The following is a 23926-nucleotide window of genomic DNA, read 5'->3' on the forward strand; positions in this document are numbered from 1 at the left end:
GTGCAGTAGGTCCTTGTTGCTTATCTATTTTATGTATGACTTCTATCTGTCAGTCCCATACTCCTGTTTTACCCCTCCCCGCCTTTCCCCTTTGGTAACCGCAAGCTTCTCTGTCTGTGAGTCTACTTCTGAGTTGTATGTGGATTCATTTGTATTACTTTTTAGAGTCCACACATGAGTGGTAGCATATAGTATAGGGAGGTTTTGAAATAGAAGAGGAAGAGGGAGGGAAGCCAGGAGTGAACTGACAGCCTGGCCGTGACTGCAGCACACGCACCGTTGTGGGATGTCACTGTCACCTCACGCATGTCCTCTGAGGGGTGGGGAAGGCCACGAGGCTGGGGGTCCGCTTCCACTTTCTGACGCTGGGTCTGGTGGGTGTTTCCCAGGTGCCATCAACGAGAAGGCCACACACCCCGGGTACTATGAAGACCTCGTGGAGAAGTCCATGGGGAAGTACAACCTCGCCACGGAGGAGATAGAGAGGGACCTCCACCGCTCCCTCCCAGAACACCCAGCTTTCCAGAACGAGATGGGCATCGCTGCTCTGAGGAGAGTCCTAACAGCTTACGCTTTCCGGAACCCTAACATAGGGTATTGCCAGGTGAGTGTCACAGACGGATGAGGCTTTAAAGAAAAGACGTGTTATTAGCCACTGAGGAATGAGCAGAAAGGCTTCATGGCCAAGAGAGCTGTTGCTGCACGAGGGTCTCTCAACCTTGGTGCTGTTGGCCTTGGGGACTGGATAATTCTTTGTGTGGGGCTGTCCTTTAGGATGTTAAATAACATTCCTGTTTAATAACATGTTTAATAGTATCTACCCACTAAATGCCAGTAGAACCCCCTAATTGTGACAACTAAAATTTCTTTAGGTGTTACCAGACGTCCCCCAGGGAGCAAAGTCTCCCTGGGCTGAGAACCACTGAACTGAGCAGAGGAACCAGGATACAGGGGTGTCCTTCCTGGACCCATCACCCTCTGGTGACCTGCCTGGTCGCTAGCTAGTCGTGAGCACGCCCGCATACCTACCTGTCCTTTATTTCTGGATTCTAGGTTCCACGCTGCTCCTCCTTTGCATCTTCTAAGCAATTAGTGACCTTGAGAATGTAACTTTTATGTGCTATGGTTATATTTTAATGCACAGTAAAATAAATACTTAATTCAGTATGAAAAAGATGTTGCTCATACACCAGCTAAAATGATCGTTTGTACTAGTGCCACAGTTTGGGAAGCTCCAAGATAACGTGACCTTAGATTTAAAGGCTACATATACAGAGAGGTCTTCTCTGACCGTCTAGCTAAATGCTAAAGCAGGCTTAATTCCTCTGTACACACACACGCGCGCAGAGCACAGGCCTCCTTGTACCACGTTATTTTATCTTTTTGATAGCACTTAATTTAAATACACCCCCAAATTAATGCATCAACTTTTACATCTTTGTTCTGTCTCTCTGACCCAAGCATTTATGCCCTGTGAGACTTGTCACCACTGTGTCCCCGTCTTTCCCCAGTACCTAGTCCAGAGCCTGCTACCAAGGAGACTCCCAAAAGAACGTACCTTGACTGAATGATTCAGGCACTAACTGTGACCATGGTCATGTACTAGGCAGGTTAATCATCAAGTGGAATTTTAATAATGGTTTCACCTGGGAACATACTGAGTAAGGCTTACAAGAAAGAGCCTATTAGACCAAAATTCCTTTTTTGACATTTATATCGTAGAAGCCTGATGAACACTTACTGGTTTCTAGAAGATCAAAAGCAGTCCAGAAGTGAGTTGGCTTCTAATATTATAAAGTTCATATTTATCTTTTGATCTTCCTCTTTTTAATTAAAGGGACTATTAAAGTAGTTGAGCCTTGAGTGGTTATGAGCTGTCTGATAATATCTTTTAATAAAGTCAGTTACTTTAGAATTAAATTCCTGTTACTTATCACCTTCCATCCTTATCCAGATGGAAATAGTGGGCGAGAACTCCAACTCTGAAAGGTTTCATTGTTCTCCGAGGAGAGCCTCAAGCCGTGTGTACTCAGTTATAGAAACAATTATGGAAGATTAAAAAGGAAATATTTACCTCACTGAATTGAGGATTAAAAACAAGGAGATTTCAGCAGGTTCAAAGCTTTGTCAAAGGGCCTTTGGACCAAGTTCTTGAATGAGGGTTTGCAAGTGTCGGGGGCTCAGGCCTTGGTGAATGCTGGTGTTCATGGAGGCCCTTTAAAGTTAACAGGTTCAAGGACTAAGAGTTTTTACATTTTTAAAAGGTTGTAAAGAAAACAAAACTCAGAGGAATATGTGCATATCCCTTGCAAAGCCTTTAAATATTTATTATGTGTTTTTCTTATGGAAGAAGTTTGCTGGCCCCTTGGGACTAACTCGGTCACTTTTTAGGTTAACAAAATGGCTTCTATGTTCAAATGTGTCTGATGTATTTAAAATGTGTTTCATGACATCTCCTTCCACTCATTCAGGCCATGAACATTGTCACATCAGTGCTGCTGCTTTATGCCAAAGAGGAGGAAGCTTTCTGGCTGCTGGTGGCTTTGTGTGAACGCATGCTTCCTGATTACTACAACACCAGGGTGGTTGGTATGTGGTGATGCAGCTCACATTTTAACCCTTATCTCACAGGAAGGTGTTTCTAGAGCCAGGATATCATTTCCAGGCACCATTAGCCAAAAGAGTTTTAGACTAATCCAGTTTTCCAAAATGGGGATGAGAGGCTTGAATCAATACAGGTGGTACCCAAAGGAGCTCCAAAGAGCTTAGGAGAGTATACATGTATCACCTTGACGGAAACTGTTTCCTAAGACACCTGATGTGGGTGTCACTCTGTGGCATGTGAGAGCTACACCAAGCACACAGATCATCAACCCAAAAAGGTTTAGCAATTCTTTCATGAGAAGGATGGAATCTACAAAAGGCAGAAGTATTCAGAAAAGGAATGGAGACAATAGCATATAAAATGTTGCCAAAGCTAAGTTTCTAAGGTATTTTTTGGAACTGGTTTCTTTGCAAAGCAAACAACAATGGGGAGTACTTAAATAAATTATAATCCTCTCACGTGTTAGACATTCATTTTAGCAGGACACACTTTTCATTGCTGGTGTAGGAAAATGTATGCTTTACGTGTCCCTCTTGCATTCTGTCTTCATTTCTAAACTTCTGCACAGTAATTTAAATCATTGGAAGTACTCTCCAGAAATATCAGGACGTCGATCATGAGTGTGTTCAGCTGGAATGCTTTTAAGTTTAAAAAGCAATCATTTAAAGAAACAATTCCTGTGTGAGGACCATGCATCCAAAAGAGCAATTTGTTTTTAAAAGAGTTTGCCAAGAAATGAAGCTACTTAGATATACTTTTCATGCCTAACCATTTATGTTGCCAACAAAATAAAGAATTGTGTGTCATGAAAATTTTGTAAACTGACCCTTCCAACAGTCTTTGTAATTGTCATGCTATTGCTCCTTTCTGGTAGACAGCCAGGACAGGAAGACCTCCCAGGAAGAGAAGAGGCAGCCAGAACTCCTCTGGTGACTTGGCTGTGCCGATATGTTGGTCCAGTAACGTAGTAACTGGAGTTCTGTCTCGGCAGCAATTGTGAACTGGCTGGTTTTAGTCAGGCCATTGGATTGGGTGCATTCGTGAGAAGCTGTAGTAGGTTAACCCATGACCTCTGGTGTCCACCCCCGCTACAGGTGCCCTGGTGGACCAGGGTGTCTTCGAGGAGCTCGCCCGAGACTATGTCCCGCAGCTGTACGACTGCATGCAGGACCTGGGCGTGATTTCCACCATCTCCCTGTCCTGGTTCCTCACCCTATTTCTCAGCGTGATGCCGTTTGAGAGTGCAGTTGTGGTTGTCGACTGTTTCTTCTATGAAGGAATCAAAGTGATATTCCAGTTGGCCCTGGCTGTGCTGGATGCAAATGTGGACAAACTTTTGAACTGCAAGGATGACGGGGAGGCCATGACCGTTCTGGGAAGGTATTTCTCACCTGGAGAACCACCTCTGGGGTTTCTTCCCTGTGCTCTCCATCTGTCTGTCTCCTTGGTTTCATGAGTCTTCATTGCCCACATAATTCATGAGTCAAAATGCCCACTTCTCTCTGCGGCCGAGGATTTATTTTCATATGCTCTGTCTTTTAGTGAAGGGAATTTCATTCTGCTCTTAAGGAAATTCTAGTCCTTTGTTTTAATGTGCAGAATTTGGAGAAAATGGCTGGACAACTGTAAAAGGGGAAATTCCAGGTTAGCCTCCCAGTGACTCCCGATTCCTTCTTCCAGATACTTGGACAGCGTGACCAATAAAGACAGCACGCTGCCTCCCATCCCTCACCTCCACTCCCTGCTCAGTGATGACGTGGAGCCCTACCCGGAGGTCGACATCTTCAGACTCATCAGAACGTCCTATGAGGTAGGTCTGGTTTCCTGCCTGAGTGTTCCAGCACTCTGAGTGCTAGGAGGGGCTCAATCAGACGGGGCCACACACTTCATTGCTAACCCAGGGTATACTTGCTTCCTTCCACCTTCTGAGAACTTGTTGCTGAAGCAAGCAGCTACCTGCCACCTGCCAGCTTTGAGCTGAGGGGGTCTAGCACCACGGAACAAGTGGCATGAGCAGCTCTGCGCTGTGCCCACCCTGACGCCTGATCACGCAGCAGCTTGTGTTCAGCTCTGGTTGGGGAGGGGCTGTTGAAAACAGGAGTGGGGAGGTTGACCTGTACAAATCAGTTCACTTCCTGTGCTCATGTCAAGTCCTTAGATCTTCTGGGAAGCAGACAAGCCAATCCTTTTCAGTCCGAGGCATGTAGAATACTCTAGAGCATCCTGGAGAAGAACCAGAGTCCTAGGATTCCTCCAAAGTTGCTTGGCCTGGGTTGGGAGGGCGCCTCCCGGTCCTTGATGCCCCCAGACCTGGTCTTGAATCCCAGAATAGAACTAACAGGCGTCCAGGGGAGAAGGACCCAGCACGCTGCGTACCCCTCAGCACTCGGGGTGTGTAGAGCCCTGCAGGCTCAGTGCCCGTAACGCCTCCTGGTTTGTTCACTCCCTGATCGTTAAGAAAGAGTGTGAATGTTCTGCTGAGAGCACTGTGCCATCTGTAGGTGTTTTGGGATCGTGTGACCAGTGATCGTCAGCATTTCAATGAGCAACAACCTGGATAAGGGAGAAATGGTGAGGGACAGGCTGAGGTCATAAAGTCTCACTTAAACAGAGTAAAAATGTGGTGCTTTTTTTTTCTGCATATACATGCATATATTCGTTTCATTTTTTTTTCATTAAAGGTTATTACAAGACACTAATGAACTCATCATCTACAGAACAGAAACAGATTCACAGACGTAGTAAATAATCTTACAGTTCCTGAGGGGAAGGGGGTGGGAAGGGATAAATTTGAGAGTTTGAGATTTGCCAATGTTAACCACTATATATAAAAATAGATTTTAAAAAACCAAGTTTCTTTAGTTTAGCACTTGGAAAAATGTGGTGCTTTAAAAAAAAATTGGTACGGCTCTGGAAGCCTTTTCAGAAATATGCATCCTTAACTCATAATGGGAGAAAGACTGGTAATTTATTATTTAAAAAAACTTTTTGTTGGTACCCCATATACATTGTAAACAAAACATTTTTGCTGTGTTTTAAAATTATAAAATTTGTGTATGTTAATAATAAAAAATGTAGAAACTGTGGGAAAATATCAAGGAAAAAACTGTATCCTGTGAGCATCTCACCATATTTCCCTCAAAAAGGTTTTTATATTTGCATTTTACGCTTAAAAACAAATTTCTACTGAAAAGTGTTTTGTAACAGTCCATTTTCACTTTAAATATATCACCAGCATTCTCTAATATTTAATGTATTGTTTGCAGATTTTCATAGATTCTTAATATTCTGCTTTCATGAGGTGTCAAAACTTACTTGGCTGGTCCTTTTTGTTGGACATTTTCTTCGTTTATTTTCACATTTTCAGTACCATATGGCAAATTCACATGCTATTATTCCATGTATATCTATTACATGATATGTATGATATTATATATTATATGATAAACTTGTACACAAGCAACACATCTCTGATTATTTTCTTAGAGTCCGTTCTTAGGAATAGATTCACAGCAGAGGATCAAAAAGTATCAATTATTTCCAAGCTCCTGGCACAATTTTCTGTAAAGATTGTCCCAAATTATATTTCCTCTAGTAGAGATTAAGGATGGCTGTTTCACTTCATCCTCTCCAAAACTGGTTATCATCATAATGCATTTAAAAAATGAATCATTGCCCTAGGACTTGTGGATGGTCCTCTGTCAGAAATTTTGGATGATTGTTTTTCCAGAAAAAGAGCCCATGTGATTAAAGGCGATAGTTATTATTGTAGCTGGGGGTGTTTTTTCTAAAGGCGTCTCCTAAAACGTTTATTGTGAAGAGAATTCTAGACCAAAGTAATAAAGCTTGGTATGTGGAAACTCAGCTTTGTTCTTGACAGCAGATAAGCGAACATCTTGCTGAGGTCAGCGCCTGGCCCATTTTTAATGAGAGAGAGAGGAGAATGGAGCCACGACTAGGGCTGGTTTCCACTTCCATCCTGTCTGGCTGGTCCCTTACGGTGGCCATAGGCTGCCAGACATCCTATCGCAGTCACAGCAGCGGTTTCCTTCCTTTGCCTGGAAAGACAGCCCCGTGTATTTGTACCAGAGCCTACATTACTGGGTCTTTCAACGCATGACGACTGGTTTTTTATTTTCTCTGCTTAGTGTTGCCATTCTGCTCATCAGTTTCCAGTGGCTTCCCGATGCCCTATAGATCGTCCTAAAGAAAACACTACAGACCTTGCCTTTCTTCCCCTCCTAGCTGTTAGGTTGGTGGTTCTGCCTGTGCATTAAAATCACTCAAACTTTTTCTTAAAGCCAAACTTTTAAAAATATAAATTTCTAGGCTCCATTCTAGACCAGTTAAATCTGTATCTCTGGCATAAGGCCTAAGAATGAGTATTTTTTAAAAGTTCCCAGGTAATGGCAGAGCCCGGTGAAGGCTGAGAACGCAGAATGCAGAGCTGCCCTAGACGCAGAATGGGGCACTTAGACGCAGACGCCGGTTATAACCTGGTTTGGACCGTGGCATGACACCGGGTTCTGAGACATGCTACTTCTTTCTTTCTGTGCTTCAGGATCATCAGGAAACTAGAAACAGGAAAAATACCAAAAGCACATTCAGCCTTGAGATCTGAGCAGGGGTGCCCCAGGTGGCTGCACGTTGGTCAGCCTTCTCCTGATGCGTAGAGATGACTCTGCTCATAAATGCCTTGTAGGAAAAATCTCCATCATCGTTAAGTTCTCCCAAGCTCCTGCTGGAAGGAGTTGTACGGACCATTTGAGAGACAGTTTTCTTCTGTGTGGGCCTGTGTGCGAGGCGCTGCACTTTCGTTAGAGCTGCACAGAAGGAGAAGACCCAGTCCCAGCCTTCAAGGCTGACTCACAGACTGAGACGAGCCTCTGGAAGGCACTGGGGCACGTTAATAAAAGCCCTTACAGCAGACACACGACCAGAGGTTCTTCTTGTTCAAGATGACCCAGCCTGGTGGGTTTAATCTCAGAAATGTTAAGCAGGCAAAAGAGGTGGCTGACAAAACACAAGGAGTAGTTTGTGCAGAAGGACAGACAGTTTTGAAAGCTCAGAATAATGTGTCGGGCTTACTAATGATGACAAAAATAGCTGCCACTCATGGAGAGCCTGCCGGCACTTCCCAGACAGCCCCACCAGGTGAATGTTAATACACTTTAAGGTGAAAATGTAAGTTCAGAGAGGTTGAGCTAGTTTTTCAAAGACACAGAAAGTGGCAGAGTCAGGAGCCAAATAAAGTGCCCTGGCATTAAATCCAGAGCCAATAGGATTTGTCTGGATAGAACAGAGATGGAATTGAAGACATACGTATGGGCATGAGGTCAGTTGGTCCAATACAGACTGGTTAGTGGGGAGTCTTGAAACCACTAATCGATTTGCAAGGCCCCCAACAGCCACTGGAAACTAAGGGGAGATTTCCTTCAAGTACATTATTTCTGAGACTCCCTGTGCAATAAATTGAGTGGGGAGAACTAAAAGAATAGACTAAGAAGGGAGATACTACAGTTATGTCAGTGCGAGAAGACCCAAGAGATGCAAAAGACAGTGTGTGTCTATTCATTTATTCAGAAAATCTTTAAAATTTCATAATGCTTGGCCTCGGAGATGTGAATTGGTGAGAATTTGGTGTGAATTTTCTTCTTTCTTTACTTTTAATGTGTAGATATTTTCAAGCACAGTATAAGTCAAAAGGATAATATAATGCATTTCCATTAACCCATCGCCCAGTCCCAGCAGTAAACAACATCTTCCCGATCTCTGTTTCATCTAATGCCTTCTTCTTTTTTTTCTGATATATTTTAAAGCAAACTCCAGACCTCATATTATTTCACTCATAGACTCTTCATAATATATCTCTAATAAGCATTTGGGGCATGACATTTTTTGCTAATGCATAGCTTTGATTTCCAAGTGTAACTTGTACAAGTTTGTTGATCCTTCAGAAACCACATAGACCTGTATAATAGTTATCACCAGTTGTCAGTGGACCCTCAGTTATAACATTAGCACATTTTGCCTGATTTAAAGATTCGTGCTTTTCTTCCTCTTCCTCCTCTTCTCCCTCCTCCTTTCGCTGGTAACACCGGGAACAGTTCACAGCAATCATGCTGCTTGCTCTTCCTGAGTAGTGCATAAAATCCTTTCACCAACCCAAACAGGCAGAAAATAATTTTCCCTTTCTTGCTGATAAGCAAGCCGAGGAACATCAATTTGTGAAATTTCTGTGGTATCTGGGACTTGCCTCCAAATCTGAACACAAAACGGTGCCCTTTCTACAATGCCCAGTTGTCAAAAGTATGTCTTAATGAAGCTGAACGTGAATGGTGTGTATTTAAAGAAAACGGTCTGTTGTAAGTTAGCATGACTATGGGGCCACGCACATGAGGCGAACACCAAGTGAGGGGCGGTGGTGGGGGTGGGAAAAGGTGGTCCTCAGGGCACCAGACAGCAAAGGCCTGCTGGATGGGGGTAGTCTCTTTGCCACCTGAGATGGGGAACCATTGTTGCCAGAACTTTTGGTTTTTCAAGAGAAGTTGGAGGTCTTGATTTTAATTATCCTAATTTTCAAAAATACTTCCTGGGCCAAACAATACATATCATGAACTTTCTAGCCTGTTTATAATTTCTGCAACTTTTCAATCACTTCTAGGTAAATATTAAAATGATACTGGGCATTGTGCTTAGAGTTTTCCATGCCTTGTCAAAATTAACGATCACAGGCCTGAGAGTCAGATGATGTGTTAATGCCCTTTACAGATAATAGAATGGCAGCTTAGAGAGGTTAAGTAACTTGCCCAAGGTTCCTCAGTAAATTGGAGCAGGGCTTCAGATCCCAAGTCTGTTTATCTCTAATGTGCTTCTCATTATTTCTTGTGTTTCAACCAGCATGTTCAACCCACAGCTAATATGCAGGCAGTGCACAGAGCATATCTGACACTGACGCTAACATGTTTTGTGTAATGTTCATATTTACTTAATGTGACAATGGCTTTTTGAGCCCTTTCTGCTCGGCAGAGACTTCAGATGACATAGTCCTTTGAGGAGCCTCAGAGTAGTTACAAAATATGGGCCTGCTTTCTGGCAGAGTTACAAAGGTGTCCCATAGGTCTGGATATTGCTGTGAGTGGAGACTTAAGCTCAGAGGGCCTTAGAGGGCAGCCCGCTCAGCAGACGTGGGACTCCAACAAGCAGAATCCTTGCACTGACTGCATATACTGGTCCCCTCCTATCTTCTTCTTTCTTGTCCTGCTCTTTCCTCCACCCAAACACCTTCCCCATCCCCTACCCCGGCACGTGAGCACACAGGTACACACAGGTGCCACCACCACAGAACAAGGCAGGGTGGAGCTGGGGGGAACGCCCCTTCAGCTGTATTTGAGAATCTCTCTCCCATCTTGGGCTCAGCCTCTTGTAACTTTATGCTGTTTTCTGGAAATCCAAAGACCCGCATGTCCCCCACCCACCATTTCTCCTGTCTCTCCACGCGGTCTTCCAAGGCAGAGCCTCACTGTCTGCTCTGGGCATTTGGAGACCTTCTCATACAGAAAGGACTGTTCAGTGTGAATGGGGCTCAGCCCTCTGGCTAACGGGAGTGAACCCCATTCTGTATACTGGGAAAATAAGCACCCCATAAACTAAGAAACATGTAAAAGGCACTTTGGGCATAATTCCCACGACCTAGTCTTATTTAAAAACAGAAATGGACTATAGAATTAGGACATCTGGTGCAAACGGTCCCAGCCTAAAAGGAAATCATAAATTCCAAGTTCCGGCCTGGCTATTTCTGGAGATCTTCTAAAGGAAAACGGGCCATGAGAACAACGGGGTGGTGGTCTCTTCTCCCCTGCCCCTCACCTTTTTGAAGGGGCTCTGACAGACTGAAATGCTAAAAACAAGGCAAAGAAAAGTTGGCTCAGTAGATCCAGGAGCCAGCATTTCCAAACAAGCATTTCCCATCATCCCCAAACAAGGGCAATTCCCGAGGAATTTCAGTTCCATGAAAAGAACCGATTCATTAATTGAATTATGCTCTTTCTAACAAACAAAATTCACTGATGGGCATCAGAGAGCCTAACGTTTTTAAATTTCCTAAAATCCCCCCTTCCTTAAACAATAAACAAATTAGCCATCTTCGTTTCTATCTCTTCTCCAACTCTGTGTTTCTCTGTACATTTTTGTGGCCTGTGTCTAACTCTCCAGTCTAATTCCTAACATCTTTGTGAGCTGAGAAGCAATTTTCAGTGCAGGCAGACCCTCCTCTCTGTGCTGCTTTCCCCACTGGTTGCTGACAGCAACTAAGTCTTAGGTTTGCAGACCTTTGTTTCGTACCACCTCACCCACCCTTGCGTGACGTTCCCTCCCCCCCCACCCCCGCAGATTTCCAGATGAGGAGCAGGAGGATCAGATATGGGAATGAGGTGGAGACAAGTCTGTCCCAAGTTCCCGGTTTTATGCTCTGTGGCCCTTCCCACCCCTAGAGCATTCCTGGGTGGGACAAGCAGTCCCCTTCCGGTGCTGGGCGCCTCTTTGTGATTTCCTTCATCCTCCCAAGCTTTCCTTCGCATTGATGGGAAGGCAGGGCTGATGGAAAACAGATACATACACATTTGAAAGACACCACAAGGGCCAGGCTTCACCAAGTGCAATAGGTCCCTCCTTTCTAAGTCCTCCAGAGAGAGGACTTAGAAATATTTAAATGCTGGAGCTTAAAAAAAAAATTCTTAGTTTAGGCCGAAGTCCATGGAATGATCTGAACAAACCTGCTGACCACAGCGAAACTGAAACCAAAAGAAGGCATCATTTCTACTATCCAGATTCTGTGGTCCATTTCCGTTTTTAAACATTGTATGTGTTCCATTGTGTTCTGTCCATGGCCAGTCCCTGGCCCTGCCTAGCAGACAGCTGGGCCCATTTCTAGTTGAGAAACAGATGTCAATTAAATATAAATTATATCAGGCTTAGGGGAAAGAACTCTCTCTTTAGCAATCTGCAGAGATCACCACGCCAATGTCTACTACTAGTTACTATTAGTTGTACTTTATTTTTAATTTTTTTTTGTACTTTATATATTACTATATTTTTATTTCTAAAGGCGGTTCCACAAGGACACATTTGGGGTTTCATTTTACAGAGGAAGAAACTGGGAGTCAGAAGACTCAACTGAATGGCCCAGTGAAAGAACAAAAATTCAGATCAGATTTTGTCTAGCTCCAAAGTTTATGTTCTCTTCTCCCCAGACACAAGGAAGAACCTATTGGCTGAGGGGACAGGAAGTAGTGGAGTTATGAAGCCGGTGGCTGGGCCTCACATTACAGCGCAGCCCCTGTGGGACTCCAGGCAGCTTACATAACCTCTCTGGACCTTGGTTTTACCATCTGTATAATGGAAGTAACAGGACCAACTCACAAGGAGTGAGTTACTGTAAGGAGCCCATGACATGGTTAACGTCCCTGCCAGTTGTAGATGCCAGGAAATTTAGTTTCCTTCTTCCTCACAGCTGATGTTTTTGGCTGATCAGAGGCACACTGTGGCGCGGTTTGAGGTAAACCCAGTCCTACATCTTCAGCGTGAACTTGGCAGTGGATGCTCCCCACCCTTCCGTTAGGATCAGAAGAGTTACCTTCCCTGGTAACTTTCCCCTTCAAAGGTGTAATAACCCCAGAGAGAATTAAAGGTGATATTTTCCATCACCAGTGGTAGCTCCTACCAACCACCTCTGCATTCTGGCTTCTCAGTGGAAATAAGTGTATTGCATCTTTCTTTATTGTCAAGAGAATTCTTACTTGGTCATTAGAAGCTGCTTCTCTGGAGAGGAGACATTTCTTCCATAAACCCTGCATTCATTAGGTCAAAACCCTCTTACCACGTAAGTGGTGAGAGATTTCACTGGTCAGCTTTCAAGATATCAGTGCACTATCCTGTCTTAGTTATCAGAAAGGGATGCCTGAGTCAAAACTCAATTCTCTTTCAAAACAGGTAGAAAGTACTAGAAAGGTGGGGTCTTTAGCTGTAAACCGCAGTTTGGGGAAATTCTAAATTACATAGTTCAGAGTCCACCACGTGGAGCCACCTGTAGGGAGATACTGTCTCTAGGGTTGTCAGATAAAACACAGGACTAATATTAGAGGAGACAGTTATTCATTGCTTATCTGAATCAGTAATGTGACTGGGCACCCTGTATCTCCTGTACTTTATTTACTGAATCTGGCAGACCAAGGCATCACTGAGCACCAGCCGTGCTTGGAGGAAGTCAGAGAGGTGAACCCCTGGGGCGCCCCCCAGAGGTCGGGCTCTGGGTGCGAACCCTAGCATCGGACAGCCTGCATTCACACCTGGCTGCACAGCTCTGCAGCCTTGGGCAAGTTAATGATTTGGTAAACATCCATTCCCTCGTTTCTGAAATGCAGGTAAGAAGAGCACGTCTTTCCTGCTGAGGATTCAGTGTGTTCAGCCAACATGTGTTGAGCCCTTGCTGTGAATCAGACTGTCCACTCTCTACCCTCATAGTACAGGGCGAGAGGCAGACAAGTCAGAAAGAACACAACGGGTGAAAAGATAGGGAGCGCAGTTTCTCTGCGTGTCTGGTGAAGTGACATTTAGCAGAGACACAGGTGACATGGGGACACCAGTGCATGGTGTCTGAGAGAAGCAATTTCCAGGCAAGAGGGGGTGGCCAGGGCAGATGACCCCGCTGGCAGCGGAGCCAGCATGGTGTGTCTGAGGGACAGCTGAGGCCATTGTGCCTGGACGGGGTGAGGAAAGGGTGGTGGCAGGTGATGGAGAGCTAGCTGGGGGAGGGAGGGGGAAGGTGGGGGCTGTGGGCCTTGGTCAGACTTGGAATTTGACGCTGAGTGAGCTGTGAAACCACTGGAGTTGAAAGCAAGGGAGCAGTACATCTGACACAGGTTTTAGAAAGACCACTCTTGCTTCTAGGGGAAAAATGAAGGTAGAGGGCCTCGAAGATCCGTGTGGGGACTGTTGTAAGAGACGGTAGTGGCTTAGACCACAGTGGTGACAGGAGAGGCAGTGAACAGTGCTGGGAGTCCCTGGGGAGTCAGTGTTGATGGAGAAAAGAGGTTTTAAGACTCAGCCTGGAGTTCCCCAAGGTTTCAGGATGGAGGGGGATGTGCAGAGGAGACAGAAAGGGAGTAGCCAGTGAGGCATAAACAGAACCAGGAGAGTCAGATTAAATGGAATGAACACAAAACATGTAAATTTATGCCAAACACCATAGTCCATAGTAAGCAGTTTATAGGTTTTAGCTCTTGTATTAGTTGGAGCACAGGCCAGGCTGTCATACAGCAGACCCCAAAGTAGAGGTCAGCACGATAGAAATTTGTTTTCCTCTCACTCTGAGCCAGCAAGGCAGTTCAGGGCCGGTGTGGAGCTCAGCGGCACCAGGGACTCGGGCTTCTTTTAGTTCACTCTTGAGGAGTGTCTCCTCCCTGCAGGAAGGAGACAGGGAGTGTCTACCCCTTTCCCTTAATGGGCCCTCCTCAGTCACTTGTGCTCACATTATTTTGGCCGGAAACAAGCCACCTGGCACAGAAGGGGAGGGTGGAAATGTGCTCGTTTGCTGGGTGTCCGGATGCTCAGTTGAAATTTTGAATTTTCTGCATGCAGGGAGAGCAGATCTGTGGATCTTGGTGTGACGATCTGTGGATCTTGGTGTGACTGTCTGTGTGACAGCCATGGGGTGTCTCTCACATGTGACTTAGCTAGATAATGCTAGGCCTCATTTCATGATTTCAAAAAGCTAGTGTTCTCTCTCTATACCCACAGTAGTCTTAGATTCAAAGGTAATTTCTCAGCTGCCTGATGGTCGCTTACTTTTCAGATTCCTTCATCATTTTCTGTCATAAAATGTTTCATCATAACTTCAAAAAACAAAACAAACAAAAAGCCGCTTTAATTTTTAAATCATAATCGATTTATAAGAGATAGCAAAGAAACGTACAGGGAAGTCACATGCCTTTTCTCCCCAAGTCGCTTCCTCCCCAGTGCTAACATCCCAAACAACCTCCATATGAAATCAAAACCAAGACATTGACATTGGCCCAATCCACAGGGCTTATTCAGGTTTCATCAATTCTGCATGCACTCATTTGTGTGTGTGTGTCTGTGGCTCTGTGCATCGCCTTGTGTAACTCCCATCACAGCCAAGGCACTCAGCTGCACCCTCACCTCTAGTGTTACTCCTTCACAGCCACACCCACTCCTCCCTCACCCCCCGGCTAACACCAGCAACCATTAGTCTATTCTCCCTCTCCTGTTCTCCATCTCTATAATCATGTTATTTCATGATTGTTACATAAATAGAAATATGCAATATGTATCCTTTTAAGATTTGTCTTTTTTTTTCTCTCTCCCCTTTCAAGCTCTGTGCCCCTTTATAATGTTTTTTTTTATTGAAGTACAATTACAGTGTGTCTTTCTCTGGTGTACAGCAAAGTGTCCCAGTCATGCATATACGTACATATATTCATTTTCATATTTTTTTCCATTAAAGTTTATTACAAGATATTGAACATAGTTCCCTGTGCTATAAAAAAGAAACTTTTTTAAAATCTATTTTTATATATAGTGGCAAACATTTGCAAATCACAAACTCCCAAATTGATCGCCTCCCACCCCCATTCCCTGATAACCATAAGATTGTTTACTAAATCTGCAAGTCTGTTTCTGTTTTGTAAATGAGTTCATAGTGTCTTTTTTTTTTTTTTTTAGATTTCACATATCACATATGAATGATATCATATGATATTTTTCTTTCTCTTTCTGGCTTACTTCATTTCATTCACTTTTTTCATTCAGCATGAGTTCTTTGAGGTTCATCCAAGTCATTGTCTACATCAACATTAGTTTTCTTTTTTTAAAATTTCTGTGTAATATGCCACAGTATGGATGTGCAAAAGCACTCTTCAAACTGTCCATTTAACGTACCCACGTGACCATTTTCCAGATCAATACCACACCCCAAAAGTGCCCTTTGTGTCCCCTTCCTGTCCCTATCCACCCAAGCAAGGTTAATAATTCTCCTGACTTTTAGCACCATAGATTAATTTTGTTTTTGAACTTCATGTAAATGGAATTACACAGAATGTGCTCTTTGGGTTCTGGTTTATTTTGCTCAGCATTATGAACCAAATTGCTCATTTCCATTGCTGCTTAGTAATCCATGGTGTGACAATACTACAATGTATTTATCTGTGCTACTGTTAATGAAGATTTGAGTGGTTCTGGCTTTTGGCTAGTAGTGGCACTAGGAATATTCTAGTGTATGTCTTTTGGTAAAAATATATATATACACTTTTTTTGGGGTATACTTAGGAGAGGAGCTTCTGCGTCATAGGTATGTATCTGTTTAGATTTAGTGGATACTGCCAGATGGATTTCCAAAATGGTAGTACCAGTTAATACGCTGAGCAACAGCACATGAGAGTTTTGGCTGCACCATGCCTTTGTCAACACTTGCTGTTGTCTGTCAGCTCTTCTTGTACCCTTTACACGTGTTTGACCATTGCAGCATTGCTTCCATGAGTTGCACTTGAGGCAGAATTTCTTTGTTTTTCTTCCATACCACTAAGGGAGAGGAAACCTTACATCTTTCTCTGCCTTCTAATTGGAAGGCTCATTTGGCTTTTGAAATGTAGTTCAATAAACATTCAGGCAATGCTAGGCATTTTGGAGTTTGAAAAGGTAGCTAGCCCTCAGCGTCTGCCACCCAGAGACAAATGCTGTTGAACTTGAGGTCTAGACAAGGAGCCTCACACCAACATCCCTTCCAACCTCCCAGTTTGACAGTTGGCCATAGATAGTTCTTTTCTTCCTGTCAAGAAAGTTCTTCCTTTAAAGCATTTTTTAATACACAAATGGTCCTTGTAGCCTTATTTAACCCTTTTCTTCCTTACAAACTGTGCTGTGTGAGACTCATTTGGCTTTGAAATTTAGTTCAGCTGGTAAGAAGCACGAGAATTTTCTGTTATTTATTGATGGCTGTTAAATGGTTTTAAAATAAAGATAATACAGTAAATCAAGATGTGGTCTAGGAGGCCTCTGACTGGACAGGATATTTCCTGTGTGTATCAGGGCTGTGCCTCCATCAGTCCTGCTGAAAGGGCACTGTGTGCTTTAGCAGATTTCTCAGACCTGTCAATATTGCTCCTTTCCAGAAATTTGGAACTATCCGGGCAGATCTCATTGAGCAGATGAGATTCAAACAGAGACTGAAGGTGATCCAGACACTGGAGGATACCACGAAGCGGAATGTGGTGAGTCCTTCGAGAAACGGCACGTGGCCTTCCTTCTCCGTCCTTCCCTGCACTCCTGGCGACTCATAAATTCCTGTCTGACAGACTGAAGATGATTTAAAAGGAGAAAATCAGGAACTTTTCCCATTAGGATATTTTTGAGTTTATGAAATTCATTGTGTTTATTCTTCTTATAGGTACGAACTATTGTGACAGAAACTTCCTTTACCATTGATGAGCTGGAGGAACTTTATGCTCTTTTCAAGGTGAGTTTCAAAGAAAACTTGTGTACATTCAGGGAAATAAAGGAGTTGAATAATTCAGTGAGTTCTAGATTCTTCTGTTAAATTATGAAGGGCCAGCATGAGTGCCAACATGCATAAACAGGAAGACAGAGCTGAGAGTATAAAAATGGAGTGCTGAATATGAAAAATAAAGGTGTTTGTAGAACTCATTTAAGTTGATCTTTTAGCTTTCTTCCACTCCATACAATATTTTAGACGTCTCCCTGGACTTAAAAAACAGGGGATCACTTTATAATATTCATTAGAACAACAGCAATCAAGTTTAAATTCTGCCTGAAACTCTTGTAAATTATAATTTCCTATATTAAACTATATTAAAGCATCCTAATAGCTTTCTATACTAAGCTAGGGCACTTTTTATTGAAGAGAGATATGTAGCTAGAATAAGACCAAAGCTGCTCAGATGTCTGAGCAAAAGCCTAATTGTTTAAATTTCTGTTATTTCCATTTCTAATTCAGCCCATTACCAATCTTGATCCTGAGTAAGAAAATATTATGTTAATAAATACAGCAGTGTAGAATGTTTTTCCTTCTAGAAAAAAATACTTTTGTCATAGCTGTCATTACCAACATCAGAGGTACAAATGTGGCAATTGATAGAGAAAGTCTTAAAAAGATGCCTTTTGTACAGGTACCAATTTTATCACTATCTCTAACTGGCTGGTTTCTTGTATACAGTGCCTCTTACTTCCAGAACTAAACTTGGCTGTGTTGAGGACTGCAACAGTAGTTCAGGGACAGACATAAAGGGACAAACATAAAGATCTGAACGGGACACTGACAGACCTCAGGATCAGAGAATGTGATGATAAATAAAATAAAAAGTTTTATTTACTTTTGTTTCGCTAAATGCCGAGTCTAGTCTCCCCCTGATAGGTGTTCCAAACATGCATGTTGAATGCCTGCGTAAATCAGTGATCAGTTTTCAATTTAGTACCATCTCTGCATGCCTCTGATGTGGGTGCAGAGAGATTCAGGTTTCATAGCTGGATAGCGATGCACTCTGTGCAGCCCAGCAGCCTGACCGAGGGAGTGGACAGCAGTGCCCCCACCAGCCGCATTCAGCCCTTGACGGTGAAGTCTCTACTCATTCGTGTTCTGTTCATACACATAAAACTCTGTAGTTAATGGCTCGGTGTAAGTCGGCTAGCCGTAAAGAAGGGGTCCCTCTTTGTTTCATGGAGGAAAAATGTAACGACCCAACTGGGTACAAAACAAACAAACAAAATACAAGGATCCCATTGAGATCAGATTTTAAAAGGATACTGAGAACCAGAAGAAATCTGCTTCCAGGGTGGTGAGGGTAGGGCCAGGATTTGGGGTAACTAAACAAGTGGGAGTAGCAGCTGGAGGCAGCAAGACCATGGACAGATAATGGGAAGGGCTATGACATTTGAAAGAGGAGGCTGACTTTGGGGGATACCAGGAACTGGAGGACCAGGACTGGTTGTGCAGAAGTCCCAGATTCAGAGATCACTAAAGCCATGTCTTCTCTCTGGGCACCCCTGCCGTCTCTAGTCTGTGCACCTCCAGGTACCGGGTGTGGCATTTGTATGCTGAGGATATGCCTGAAGAAAGCTTCCCTTATGTACCAAAGTATAAGGAAAGTGCTTAGTACACTCTCTCCTAAGCGTGTGTTAACAAACACGAGCTCCCCATGTCTGCTGAGCACCCCGAGACGGAACCCAAGGCCCTTGGTTGCTGTCAAGATGGGAAGGAGCCTTGTACTGCAGAACCCAAGATAAAGATTTCAGTAATGGACTCTTTCTTGAGTCTTCTGAACACTTCAAATGGCTTTATTTCAACTGAACAAACATTTATTGAGGCATTACTGTGTGAGACACCCTGCCAGACTCTTTAGTCCTTTAAAAAGCCAGTTCCTAGGGGGGTTTCTGTGGATACAAAGGAAAGAGACAGTCATCTCCCACAGAGCTTTCTGCTTGGGCTTTGGGCTAAAACTTGTTTAAAAACAAAAAAGGTGAAAGGCTGCCACCCTGAGGCAGATTTGGTGGAAAATGTGGCTCAGGGCCCCTGTGCCTTGGTTTCTCTTGAACTCTTTCTCAGTTAGTCCTTTTTCAATCTCGGGTCCCCAGTCCCTAAGTGATGGAGTAGGAGGTCTCATCAAGGAGGAGGGACATGCTCGATCTGCATGGCTGGTTGTTTCGTGATGGGGTGAGCACCGTGAAGGTGCCTGCACCACAATCCTCTGGTTCCAGAGGAATGTGGGCACTCCAGTTAGAGGAAATGCTCTGGGTAACCTTTATCCACTGACATAGCTCAAGTAAAGAGGACCCCTCCCGGAGGTTGTATCACCAACACCGTCCCACCCCCAGAGGGCTGCTGGGCATCACTGATAATTCAGAGTAGAGCTTAACCCACGTGGCCCTCGGACCTCAGCCTCTGCCTCCCTCCCTCTGACATCACCACTGTCACCACTGCCCACCCCACGCCCAGCAGCAGGGGTGCAGCCCAAAGCCAGGTGAGCTTGACACGCTTCCTTTATTCTGCTAAGGCTGCACTGCAGAAACCTCTCCTTCCTCCTGTCCTGCCACTCCCACTCCTCTCTTTTTTGGGGGGTTGTTAGCTACAACTGCAGTAAACAATCAGGATAAAGACATTGGTCTTCTTTGCTCCATTCTAAGTGAGAGCAGCACTGAAGGACTACACACTCACCACTGACACCCCCTTCTCAGAGCCCTCAGGCAAGAGGGAAAGATCTGTTTTCAAAGTGCTTTTTGCTGTTTGAAATATTATACATGCTGATAATGAAATAGAGAGTACAGCAGGGAATAAAGTAAAAAATAAAGGCTCCCTTTGGATGCCCAGTGCTCACTGTAAACACCTGTGTAGTGAGGGGAGGGGGGATTCTTCCTGGCCTTTCTGTTAGCTATTTTATCTTTGTGGTCTTCCTAGAATGGGCATGGATATCTGCCAGAATCAATATGACCTCATGAATAAAGAGGCAGCCTTGTTTCCAAGGACAGAAACAGGAAGCCTTTTGTTGGAGCTCTGTTATCCTCACCCTAGTGGTCCCTGCTCACGAGTTTAATGGAGCTATTTTCAGATGTGTGAACCAGGAAGACCGCACACCTGTGGCCTGAATACTTGATGGCTAGGATAATATCTGTGTGGTTTTTGGTGACCTGGAAGCTGGGGGTTTACGGGACACAACACTGAACTAGGAATTTGGAAACCCAGAATCGCATCATGATTCTGCTCTGACTAGCTGGCTGGATGACCTTGTGGAAGCCACTTGCCCTCTGGGCTGTACCGTCCTCACTTAGGAAACAAGGTGATCAGATTGCCTGAATTACTGATCCTTTTCAGGTTAACATTCTATGTATTTCTTAAAAAAAAAAAAAAAAAGAGACTTGTTTGTCTTTACAGGAGTTAACTTTTTTTTAAACATTTTTTTTATTGATTTATAATCATTTTACAATGTTGTATCAAATTCCAGTGTATAGCACAATTTTTCAGTTATACATGAACATATATATATTCATTGTCACATTTTTTTCTCTGTGAGCTACCATTAGAAATTGTATATATTTCTCTGTGCTATACAGTATAATCTTGTTTATCTATACTACAATTTTGAAATCCCAGTCTATCCCTTCCCACCCTCCGCCCCCTTGGCAACCACAAGTTTGTATTCTATGTCTATGAATCTATTTCTGTTTTGTATTTATGCTTTGTGTTTTTTGTTTTTTTTTTAGATTCCACATATGAGTGATCTCATATGGTATTTTTCTTTCTCTTTCTGGCTTACTTCACTTAGAATGACATTCTTCAGGAGCATCCATGTTGCTGCAAATGGTGTTATGTTGTCGGTTTTTATGGCTGAGTAGTATTCCATTGTATAAATAGACCACAGCTTCTTTATCCATTCATCCATTGATGGACATTTAGGCTGTTTCCATGTCTTGGCTATTGTAAATAGTGCTGCTCTGAACATTGGGGTGCAGGTGTCATCCTGAAGTAGGGTTCCTTCTGGATATAAGCCCAGGAGTGGGATTGCTGGGTCTATTCCTAGTCTTTTGAGGAATCTCCATACTGTTTTCCACAGTGGCTGCACCAAACTGCATTCCCACCAGCAGTGTAGGAGGGTTCCCCTTTCTCCACAGCCTCTCCAGCATTTGTCATTTGTGGATTTTTGAATGATGGCCATTCTGACTGGTGTGAGGTGATACCTCATTGTAGTTTTGATTTGCATTTCTCTAATACTTAGTGATATTGAGCATTTTTTCATGTGCTTATTGATCATTTGTATGTCTTCCTTGGAGAATTGCTTGTTTAGGTATTTGGCCCATTTTTGGATTGGGTTGTTTGGTTGTTTCTTATTAAGTTGTATGAGCTGCTTATATATTCTGGAGATCAAGCCTTTGTTGGTTTCATTTGCAGAAATTTTCTCCCATTCCATAGGTTGTCTTTTTGTTTTACTTATGGTTTCCAGGAATTAATTTCTTAAAATGCTTGAGCGTGTATGTAAAGGAGAAGAAAAAAAGGGGGCATTCACTTTCTTTCTTCACCTACTCCAGCAATTGAACTGGGTTTTTCATGTCAAATGGAAACCGCAGAGGTGGTTGCCATGGAGTTGGTGGAGGGTGGTCAGGTGGAGATGTATATAGAAGAGAAGACGAGGGTGCCCTGGGACCAGAGCACTGTCCCAGGACATACACATGGGGGACCTAAAGCCTTTTTCCAAATCTGAGGGAAGATCTTTCTTCCTGGTATTTGCTGTGAGGTGCAACCCTGTTCTTTGATTTTTCAGGCGGAACATCTAACCAGCTGCTACTGGGGCGGAAGCAGCAATGCGCTGGACCGGCACGACCCCAGCCTGCCTTACCTGGAGCAGTATCGCATCGACTTTGAGCAGTTCAAGGGCATGTTTGCTCTGCTCTTTCCCTGGGCCTGTGGAACTCACTCTGATGTGCTGGCCTCCCGCTTATTCCAGTTATTAGATGAAAATGGAGACTCTCTGATCAACTTCCGAGAGTTTGTCTCTGGGCTGAGTAAGGACGTGATGGTGTTGCATGAGTTGGGGGGGAGGGGATGGGAGAGTAATTGCCCTGGTCTTCTGTGCTGCCTCAGGACCACAATCCCACTTGCCTCAGAAGATGGGGTTTAAAGGACAGAGGAGCACACTTTAGGGTTTGCAAGCTGATTCCAAAATTTGTTTTTAGTTAATGGATGTATGATTAAATCACTGGCGTCTACATTAGATAGTAATCTGCACTAGTTAAAATACATTATCAGAGAGTTTGCAAGAGTGCCGACTTAAACACTGAAACTGAAGATGATAACTTTATAAGGGAAGAAGAAATGTTTGGATGGATTGCTTTTCTCTGTCAGAAAAAAATATTTATAGTACATATAATTTCATAAAATTATATAAGATATTGCATAGTGTTTTTAATAAAGGGCTGGAGAAAACCCACAACAGCTCTGCAATATAAATGGAAATCTTTCTCTCCATTTTTCGGGGAGAGAGGGCCATCCATCGTGAGAATGCATACCCTCAACTCACAGGCAGCATCTGCTTGTCAGCCTCTCTGTCTGACTGTTTACTGCCCTGTTTCTGTTGGACTCCTGTTCGATTAATATTTGAGCAAAAAAGCCACATGGCTGTTGAACTTAGCTTGCCCAATGCAAGGTTGTGGATGTAGCAGGCATTATGTTGTCAGGCTGCCAGGAGAAAAGAAGGAAAAATCTTTTTAATTCTAATTGTGCCACTCTATGATGTTGGTCCATGCACTTCAAAAATGACCTGCCCAGGGAAAGGTGAAGGTGTCAGGTAGAGTGCTAACAGTGATTCCAAAAACTACCCTACATCTGTAATGATTGGAAGGCTTAAAGGCCAGAGGAAGATGATGGCATTTAAAAAGGCGAAGGGGTATAGATGAGGTCCTCCGAGGTAAGAAAAAACAATTTGTGTAAAGCATCATATGTATGTTTAGAAGGGAGGACAGGGAGGAACCTGGCCTTTATTAAGAATGCAGGTACTGTTCTGATGCTTTAGAACTTGTACTTTAGCACATAATCCAAACAATAGACCTTTGAGGTAGTAACAGTACCGATAACTAACATTTATACAGCACGTGCTCAGCCAGGCACTGCCCTGGTGCTTTACGTGCATCTGATTCACCGACAGCGCACATCTGCAAAGTTGGAGTTTGAACTCAGGCGCCCCGGAAGCACAGTCTGTGTGGTTGCTGTTATGCTTTACTACCCATCTGCTGACTAGTACTATCCCCACTTTCAGTTAAAGAGATGGAGGCTCAGAAAAGTTAAGCAACTTGCTGGGACATTTGTTTTTAGCAAGTCAATACATCTGTGTTATTGAACTGAACTGAAAGGCACAGTGAGTTCTTGCTGACTCAGGATTCAGACAAGGGCTGTCTCAAAAGCTCATCCTTTTCTCTTTACGCTGTGCTGAGGACAGCAAACAGGATTTTTTTTTTTTTAAGGGAAGAAGGAGGTGTTAATTTTTAATTACACAAGTAACACATAAATACATCCTGCTTTTTAGAAAAGTGAAATAATCCAGACAAGGCTGAAGACCCTTTTGATCCTCTCCTAATCTTTTCTGCCCCAAAGTAACTACTTACTGTCACATTGGTGTCTGTCAAAAAGGAGATTTTTTAAAAATCACCTTTGGGCAAGAATAAGGAGGAGGAAAAAGAGCTACGTTCAACACATAGAAAGAGTTCTAGGAATTTTTGCCGTAAACATCTCTGCCACAAGCAGTTTCA

At 43.5% G+C, this 23926-nt stretch overlaps 1 protein-coding gene across 2 annotated transcripts in view; it reads left to right on the top strand.

Annotated features, from left to right (window-relative positions):
* The window catches only part of TBC1D9 (TBC1 domain family member 9), a 106772-nt gene that overhangs the window by 74324 nt on the left and 8522 nt on the right, over positions 1 to 23926 (top strand). For both annotated transcript variants that reach the window (XM_074378207.1, XM_074378212.1), the window contains 7 exons: positions 390 to 604; positions 2472 to 2589; positions 3700 to 3985; positions 4286 to 4415; positions 16792 to 16890; positions 17067 to 17135; positions 21946 to 22186. In XM_074378207.1, the coding sequence (XP_074234308.1) occupies positions 390 to 604; positions 2472 to 2589; positions 3700 to 3985; positions 4286 to 4415; positions 16792 to 16890; positions 17067 to 17135; positions 21946 to 22186 (1158 nt within the window). The remainder of the gene's footprint in view (positions 1 to 389; positions 605 to 2471; positions 2590 to 3699; positions 3986 to 4285; positions 4416 to 16791; positions 16891 to 17066; positions 17136 to 21945; positions 22187 to 23926) is intronic.

Source organism: Camelus bactrianus, chromosome 2 (genome assembly GCF_048773025.1).
Source record: "Camelus bactrianus isolate YW-2024 breed Bactrian camel chromosome 2, ASM4877302v1, whole genome shotgun sequence".
Classification (NCBI taxonomy): domain Eukaryota; kingdom Metazoa; phylum Chordata; class Mammalia; order Artiodactyla; family Camelidae; genus Camelus; species Camelus bactrianus.